The sequence below is a fragment of the Pezoporus wallicus genome, unplaced genomic scaffold (genome assembly GCF_028554395.1).
Source record: "Pezoporus wallicus isolate ANWC-B61680 ecotype Strahan unplaced genomic scaffold, APGP_CSIRO_Pwel_v1 contig_11411, whole genome shotgun sequence".
In the NCBI taxonomy this organism is placed as follows: Eukaryota; Metazoa; Chordata; class Aves; order Psittaciformes; family Psittacidae; genus Pezoporus; species Pezoporus wallicus.
In genome coordinates this window covers 26483-36006 of record NW_026638154.1, presented here as the reverse complement: position 1 = coordinate 36006, position 9524 = coordinate 26483, and the positions used below count along the sequence as shown (strand labels likewise).

General features: G+C 62.0%; 1 protein-coding gene across 1 annotated transcript; it reads right to left on the bottom strand.

Annotated features, from left to right (window-relative positions):
- Positions 1 to 418: 418 nt before the first annotated feature.
- LOC130599305 (coronin-1B-like) lies at positions 419 to 8839 on the bottom strand (the record flags this gene model as incomplete). Its single annotated transcript, XM_057409676.1, has 9 exons — positions 8633 to 8839; positions 8434 to 8556; positions 8226 to 8355; positions 7968 to 8149; positions 7277 to 7396; positions 7098 to 7202; positions 6879 to 7024; positions 6720 to 6777; positions 419 to 703 (listed from the first exon to the last, which is right to left on the bottom strand). Coding segments are annotated over exons 1-9 (1350 nt in total), but the record flags the coding sequence as incomplete, so codon positions are not given.
- Positions 8840 to 9524: the final 685 nt, after the last annotated feature.

Below are 9524 nucleotides of genomic sequence, written 5' to 3'. Positions count from 1 at the left end.
CATCTATACAGACCCTCCCCATACAAACCCACTCCATAGCCCCTCACACCCCACATGCCCATCTATACAGACCCTCTCCATACAAACCCACCCCATAGCCCCCACCCACCCCATAGCCCCATCTCTATAGACCCTGCCCATACAGACCCCCCTACAGCCCCTCACACCCCATAGCCCCCCCCCCATATGCCCATCTATACAGACCCTCCCCATACAAACCCACCCCATAGCCCCCCCCACCCCACATGCCCATCTATACAGACCCTGCCCATACAAACCCACCCCATAGCCCCCCCCACCCCACATGCCCATCTATACAGACCCTCCCCATACAAACCCACCCCACAGCCTCCCCCCCCCAACACAGCCATCACCCACCCCATATCCCCCCCTCCCCAACCCCACACCCCCTCCATACCGGGTTGGCTGCGGTGCCGGTGCCCAGTGCCGGGGGTGCGCTGACGCGGGCGGTGTTGGTGGGGGGCGGCGTGGTCCTGCCGGTGGTGCCGGTGCCCGGTGCCCGCCCGTCGTGGCCCAGGCTGCGCCGGTTCACCTTGAGGTCCCGCTGCTTGCTGGGCACGTAAGCGTGGCGCAGGGAGAGCAGCACCGGCCCCGCCGTGCGCCCCGACACCCACTCCTCCGCCTCCATGGCGGGCTCGGGGCCCGCCGTGTCCGGGTACAGATCGTCCTGGAACAGGTCCGACTGCGGGGGGGGACATGGGGTGAGGGGGGCGCCCCAAGGGGAACCCGCACTGCGCCCCGCACCGGGAACCACGAACAGCCCCCGGTGTCCTGCACGGGGACCCCCAGCACTATGAATGGGGACTGAAACCCAGGGACCCCAAATGTCCTGCACGGGGACCCCCAGCACTATGAATGGGGACCTAAACACAGGGACCCCAATGTCCTGCATGGGGACCCCCAGCAGTATGAATGGGGACCTAAACACAGGGACCCCAATGTCCTGCATGGGGAACCCCAGCAGTATGAATGGGGACCTAAACACAGGGACCCCAAATGTCCTGCATGGGGACCCCCAGCAGTATGAATGGGGACTGAAACCCAGGGACCCCAATGTCCTGCATGGGGACCCCCAGCAGTATGAATGGGGATGGAAACCCAGGGACCCCAAATGTCCTGCATGGGGACCCCCAGCAGTATGAATGGGGACCTAAGCACAGGGACCCCAAATGTCCTGCATGGGGACCCCCAGCAGTATGAATGGGGACTGAAACCCAGGGACCCCAAATGTCCTGCATGGGGACCCCCAGCAGTATGAATGGGGACTGAAACCCAGGGACCCCAAATGTCCTGCATGGGGACCCCCAGCAGTATGAATGGCATGGAATGGGGACCTGAAACCCAGGGACCCCAAATGTCCTGCATGGGGACCCCCAGCAGTATGAATGGGGACTGAAACCCAGGGACCCCAAATGTCCTGCATGGGGACCCCCAGCAGTATGAATGGGGACCTAAACACAGGGACCCCAAATGTCCTGCACGGGGACCCCCAGCAGTATGAATGGGGACCTAAACACAGGGACCCCAAATGTCCTGCACGGGGACCCCCAGCAGTATGAATGGGGACTGAAACCCAGGGACCCCAAATGTCCCCAGGGACCCCAATGTCCTGCATGGGGACCCCCAGCAGTATGAATGGGGACTGAAACCCAGGGACCCCAAATGTCCTGCACGGGGACCCCCAGCAGTATGAATGGGGACTGAAACCCAGGGACCCCAAATGTCCTGCATGGGGACCCCCAGCAGTATGAATGGGGACTGAAACCCAGGGACCCCAAATGTCCTGCACGGGGACCCCCAGCAGTATGAATGGGGACCTGAAACCCAGGGACCCCAAATGTCCTGCACGGGGACCCCCAGCAGTATGAATGGGGACTGAAACCCAGGGACCCCAAATGTCCTGCACGGGGACCCCCAGCAATGAATGGGGACCTGAAACCCAGGGACCCCAAATGTCCTGCACGGGGACCCCCAGCAGTATGAATGGGGACTGAAACCCAGGGACCCCAAATGTCCTGCATGGGGACCCCCAGCAGTATGAATGGGGACTGAAACCCAGGGACCCCAAATGTCCTGCACGGGGACCCCCAGCAGTATGAATGGGGACCTAAACACAGGGACCCCAAATGTCCTGCATGGGGACCCCCAGCAGTATGAATGGGGACCTAAACACAGGGACCCCAAATGTCCTGCATGGGGACCCCCAGCAGTATGAATGGGGACCTAAACACAGGGACCCCAAATGTCCTGCACGGGGACCCCCAGCAGTATGAATGGGGACCTAAACCCAGGGACCCCAAATGTCCTGCACGGGGACCCCCAGCAGTATGAATGGGGACCTAAACACAGGGACCCCAAATGTCCTGCATGGGGACCCCCAGCAGTATGAATGGGAACAGAAACCCAGGGACCCCAAATGTCCTGCACGGGGACCCCCAGCAGTATGAATGGGGACCTAAACACAGGGACCCCAAATGTCCTGCATGGGGACCCCCAGCAGTAGGAATGGGGACTGAAACCCAGGGACCCCAAATGTCCTGCACGGGGACCCCCAGCAGTATGAATGGGGACCTAAACACAGGGACCCCAAATGTCCTGCACGGGGACCCCCAGCAGTATGAATGGGGACTGAAACCCAGGGACCCCAATGTCCTGCATGGGGACCCCCAGCAGTATGAATGGGGACTGAAACCCAGGGACCCCAAATGTCCTGCACGGGGACCCCCAGCAGTATGAATGGGGACCTAAACACAGGGACCCCAAATGTCCTGCATGGGGACCCCCAGCACTATGAATGGGGATGGAAACCCAGGGACCCCAAATGTCCTGCATGGGGACCCCCAGCAGTATGAATGGGGACTGAAACCCAGGGACCCCAAATGTCCTGCATGGGGACCCCCAGCAGTATGAATGGGGACTGAAACCCAGGGACCCCAAATGTCCTGCACGGGGACCCCCAGCAGTATGAATGGGGATGGAAACCCAGGGACCCCAAATGTCCTGCACGGGGACCCCCAGCAGTATGAATGGGGACTGAAACCCAGGGACCCCAAATGTCCTGCACGGGGACCCCCAGCAGTATGAATGGGGACCTAAACACAGGGACCCCAAATGTCCTGCATGGGGACCCCCAGCACTATGAATGGGGACCTAAACACAGGGACCCCAAATGTCCTGCACGGGGACCCCCAGCAGTATGAATGGGGACCTAAACACAGGGACCCCAAATGTCCTGCACGGGGACCCCCAGCACTATGAATGGGGACCTAAACCCAGGGACCCCAAATGTCCTGCATGGGGACCCCCAGCAGTATGAATGGGGACTGAAACCCAGGGACCCCAAATGTCCTGCACGGGGACCCCCAGCAGTATGAATGGGGACCTAAACCCAGGGACCCCAAATGTCCTGCACGGGGACCCCCAGCAGTATGAATGGGGACTGAAACCCAGGGACCCCAAATGTCCTGCACGGGGACCCCCAGCAGTATGAATGGGGACTGAAACCCAGGGACCCCAAATGTCCTGCATGGGGACCCCCAGCAGTATGAATGGGGACTGAAACCCAGGGACCCCAAATGTCCTGCATGGGGACCCCCAGCAGTATGAATGGGGACCTAAACACAGGGACCCCAAATGTCCTGCACGGGGACCCCCAGCAGTATGAATGGGGATGGAAACCCAGGGACCCCAAATGTCCTGCATGGGGACCCCCAGCACTATGAATGGGGACCTAAACCCAGGGACCCCAAATGTCCTGCATGGGGACCCCCAGCAGTATGAATGGGGACTGAAACCCAGGGACCCCAAATGTCCTGCACGGGGACCCCCAGCACTATGAATGGGGATGGAAACCCAGGGACCCCAAATGTCCTGCACGGGGACCCCCAGCAGTATGAATGGGGACTGAAACCCAGGGACCCCAAATGTCCTGCATGGGGACCCCCAGCAGTATGAATGGGGACCTAAACACAGGGACCCCAAATGTCCTGCACGGGGACCCCCAGCAGTATGAATGGGGACCTAAACACAGGGACCCCAAATGTCCTGCATGGGGACCCCCAGCAGTATGAATGGGGACTGAAACCCAGGGACCCCAAATGTCCTGCACGGGGACCCCCAGCAGTATGAATGGGGACCTAAACACAGGGACCCCAAATGTCCTGCACGGGGACCCCCAGCAGTATGAATGGGGACTGAAACCCAGGGACCCCAAATGTCCTGCACGGGGACCCCCAGCAGTATGAATGGGGACCTAAACACAGGGACCCCAAATGTCCTGCACGGGGACCCCCAGCAGTATGAATGGGGACCTAAACCCAGGGACCCCAAATGTCCTGCACGGGGACCCCCAGCAGTATGAATGGGGACCTAAACCCAGGGACCCCAAATGTCCTGCACGGGGACCCCCAGCACTATGAATGGGGACCTAAACACAGGGACCCCAAATGTCCTGCACGGGGACCCCCAGCACTATGAATGGGGACCTAAACACAGGGACCCCAAATGTCCGGCACGGGGACCCCCAGCAGTATGAATGGGGACCTAAACACAGGGACCCCAATGTCCTGCACGGGGAACCCCAGCACTATGAATGGGGACCTAAACCCAGGGACCCCAAATGTCCTGCACGGGGACCCCCAGCAGTATGAATGGGGATGGAAACCCAGGGACCCCAATGTCCTGCATGGGGACCCCCAGCAGTATGAATGGGGATGGAAACCCAGGGACCCCAAATGTCCTGCATGGGGACCCCCAGCAGTATGAATGGGGACCTAAGCACAGGGACCCCAAATGTCCTGCATGGGGACCCCCAGCACTATGAATGGGGATGGAAACCCAGGGACCCCAAATGTCCTGCATGGGGACCCCCAGCAGTATGAATGGGGACCTAAATACAGGGACCCCCATCCAGCCCCCGATGTCCTGCTCGGGGACCCCCAGCAGTATGAATGGGGACCTACACCCAGGTAACCCCAAACAGCCCCCCCGGGGACCCCCATCCGGCCACCATATCCTGACCAGGGACCCCCATCAGTGCACTTCGGGACCCCAAGAGCCAGGCACTGTGTTATACCCAGGGACCCCATACAGCACCCATAGGGACCTGCACCCAGGGACCCCCATCCAGCCCCCATTAACTCCATAGGGACCCCTATCAGTGCACTTGGGGGCCCCAAGACCCATGCACTGTGTTATACCCAGGGACCCCAAACAGCACCCACAGGGACCCCCAAACAGCCCCCATTAACTCCATAAGGATCCCCATCAGTGCACTTGGGGCCCCCAAGACCCATGCACTGTTACACCCAGGGACCCCATACAGCACCCATAGGGACCTCCACCCCAGCACCCCCAAACAGCTCCCATTAACTCCATAGGGACCCCATCAGTGCACTTGGGGACCCCAAGACACATGCACTGTGTTAACTCCATAGGGACCCCATCAGTGCACTTGGGGACCCCAAGACACATGCACTGTGTTATACCCAGGGACCCCATACAGTACCCATAAGGACCCCCATCCAGCCCCCATTAACTCCATAGGGACCCCATCAGTGCACTTGGGGACCCCATAACCATCCTGACTGGGGACCCCAAAACCCAGGCACAGTGTTATACCCAGGGACCCCATCCAGCACCCATAAGGACCCCCCCCAAACAGCCCCCGTTAACTAAATAGGGGCCCCTATCAGTGCACTTGGGGACCCCATAACCAGCCTGACTGGGGACCCCAGGCGCCAGGCACAGTGTTATACCCAGGGACCCCCATCCAGCCCCCATTAACTCCATAGGGACCCCTATCAGTGCACTTGGGGACCCCAAGACCCATGCACTGTTATACCCAGGGACCCCATACAGCACCCATAGGGACCCCCAAACAGCCCCCATTAACTCCATAGGGCCGCCCATCAGTACACTTGGGGACCCCAAGAGCCATGCACTGTGTTACATCCAGGGACCCCAAACAGCACCCATAGGGACCCCCACCCAGGCACCCCCATTAACTGCCCAGGCACCCCCATCAGTGCACTTGGGGACCCCAAGACCCATGCACTGTTACACCCAGGGACCCCATACAGCACCCACAGGGACCCCCAAACAGCCCCCATTAACTCCATAAGGATCCCCATCAGTGCACTTGGGGACCCCAAGACCCATGCACTGTTACACCCAGGGACCCCATACAGCACCCATAGGGACCTCCACCCAGGCACCCCCAAACAGCTCCCATTAACTCCATAGGGACCCCCATCAGTGCACTTGGGGACCCCAAGACCCCCCAAACAGGCCCCATTAACTCCATAGGGACCCCCATCAGTGCACTTGGTGACCCCAAGACTCATGCAGTGTTATACCCAGGGACCCCATACAGCACCCACAGGGGCCCCTACCCAGCCCCCATTAACTCCATAGAGACCCCATCAGTGCACTTGGGGGACCCCAAAACCATCCTGACTGGGGACCCCAAAACCTAGGCACAGTGTTATACCCAGGGACCCCATACAGCACCCATAAGGACCCCATCCAGCCCCCATTAACTCCATAGGGACCCCATCAGTGCACTTGGGGACCCCAAGACCCATGCACTGTTACACCCAGGGACCCCATACAGCACCCATAGGGACCCCCACCAGTGCACTCGGGGCTTTCCCCCCCCATTCCCCAACATGGGGTGCTCCCCCCCCTTCCCCACCGACCTTCCTCGGCACCGTCATGACGATGGGCTCACACTTGCGCTCATGGAGCTTGTAGAACCTATGGCGATGGGGACCAAGGGGGTTCCCTGGTGTGAACGGGGGGGTCCCCCTGTGTCGTGTCCCCCCCCCTCCCCGCCCCACGGCTGCCCCATCGCCCACCTGGCGATCTCGCACTTGCTGACGTCCAACCCGCGCTTGGGCATCCAGCCCATGCCCCGCTGCGGCTCCTTGCTGGTGAAGGTGTTGAGGAAGTGGATGTAGGGAGGCTCCTCCGTGATCTCGAAGTACCGGATGCTCGAGTCCCCCTGGGAACGCGGCGTTATTGGGGGGCTGGGACCATAGGTGGGGGGCAAAGAGGGGGTTTTGGGGGGTCCTTACCTTGCCGCACACATAGACCACGTTGGTGTCGGGGTCATAGAAAGGCAGCAGAGCCCCGTTGCTGGAGTCCAGCTCCTGCAGCCCCATGGGCTCGTCCAGGTTCTCCTGTGGGGCAGCGCGTGAGCCCTATGGGGAGGAGGGGGTCCCGTCGTGTCCCCCCCACTCCGGGTGCTCCTCACCAGGTCCCACAGCGCCAGCTGCCGCTCGCTCATGCGGCTGAAGCCGGTGGTGAAGATCTTGCCGTCGGCCAAGAAGATGGCTCGCATGGGGCGAGCCCCCTCGTGGGCCCTCTCCTTCTCCTATGGGGTGGGGGGGACACGACGGGGTCAGCAGCACCCCATAGGGCACCCATGGGGCATGGACGATAATGAGGTCAGCAGCACCCCACAGGGCACCCATGGGGCATGGATGACAGCGGGGTCAGCAGCACCCCATAGGGCACCCATGGGGCATGATGAAGGATGACAATAGGGTCAGCAGCACCCCATAGGGCACCCATGGGGTATGGATGCCAATGGGGTCAGCACCACCCCACAGGGCACCCATGGAGCATGGATGACTACAGGGTCAGCAGCACCCCATAGGGCAGCCACGGAGCATGGATGACAACGGGGTCAGCAGCACCCCATAGGGCACGGATGATAATGAGGTCAGCAGCACCCCATAGGGCACCCATGGAGCATGAATGACAACAGGGTCAGCAGCACCCCATAGGGCACCCATGGAGCATGGATGACGACGGGGTCAGCAGCACCCCACAGGGCACCCCCGGGGCACGATGCAGGATGCGGGCACCGCTGTGGGACGCCCCCATGAGGATGCCAGGGACCCATTGGGACCCAAGGTGTGTGTTTGGGGGGGGTCACTCACGGCCACCACGGTGCCGCGGCGCGGGTCGACCACGCGGACGCTCTTGTCCTTGCAGGCGGTGCAGAAGCGGGCGCCGTCGCGGCTCCAGCTCACGCTGTAGATGAGGTCCGGGTGCAGCCCGTCCAGGCGGTAGAGCTCCTCCGCCGTGCCCACGTTCCAGATGAGCACCACGTTGTCGCAGCCTTGGCGACCGCATTTGGGGTCACCCCCATCCCCGGTAGACCCACAGCCCCATACACCCCCCCGGTACCCCCGTACCGGCGCTGAGCAGCACGTTGCGGGCAGTGGGGTGCCAGGCGATGATGCCCACGCGCTTGGAGTGCCCCTCGAGCATCACCACCGGCTCCGTCAGAGGTTGGCTCAGGCCGCCCTCCGGGATCTGCCAGACCTATGGGGACAGCGAAGGCCACAGAATGGGGATGGCACGCACACCCCACACCCCCATCCTCCCCCCTTTTCCCCTCACCATAACGGTGCAGTCCTCGGAGCCGCTGGCGATGACGCGGTCGTTGTGGGGACACCAATCGATGTCCAGCACGGGGCCCGTGTGCCCGCACACCGTGGGGTAGGACTTGTCGATGCGGCCGGTCTGCGGCCACGGGGACATGAGGATTGGGGTTGGGGTCCCCGCTGAATCCCATCCCCGCTCCCGCTCCCGCTCCCACCTTGTGCAAGGGGAGCACGAGGAAGGCGCCGCCGCCGCTGGCCTCCACGATGATGGCCACGAAGGAGGGGTTGACGGCGCAGAAGGTGCTGTCCCAGGTGACGCGGGACACGCGGATGTCGTCGTAGCACTGCTCCGTCTTCACCGGCTGCCCGAACACGTGCCGGAACTTGCTCTGCCGAACCACCTTCCGGAAGGACATGGCTGGGGAAAATGGGGAGCACCCAGCATGAGCGCCCCAGGGATGTGGGACCCGCTATGGGGTTGTGCGGTCCCGTCCCCATCCCTGCATCCGCTCCCCGCCCCGGGTAAAGGGCGGCTCGGCTCCGCCCCGAGCGGGAAGAGGGAGCTGCCCTGTGCCCGTCGGGCAAAGGGATCTGCCCTGCCCCGTGGTGTGGGGCTGGGGGACAGGGAGGGGCATTGGGGGGGGGGGGGCAATGGGGAGAGAAAGGGGAGGAGTGTGGGGTGATGGGATGGGGGGGTCCTGGGGGGTTATGGGGATGGGGATGGAGACAGGGCCAGGGGATGGGGACAGAAAGGAGGGCAGGTATGGCCTGTCAGGATGGGGATGGGATGGGATGGGATGGGATGGGATGGGATGGGATGGGATGGGATGGGATGGGATGGGATGGGATGGCCCCACTGGGTAAGGGGATGGAGATAAGGATAGGGGATGGGGTCAGAAAGGAGGGCAGGTATGGCCTGTCAGGATGGGGATGGGATGGGATGGGATGGGATGGGATGGGATGGGACGGGACGGGACGGGATGGGATGGGATGGCCCCACTGGGTTAAGGGGATGGAGATAAGGATAGGGGATGGGGACAGAAAGGAGGGCAGGTATGGTCTGTCAGGATGGGGATGGGATGGCCCCACTGGGTAAGGGGATGGGGA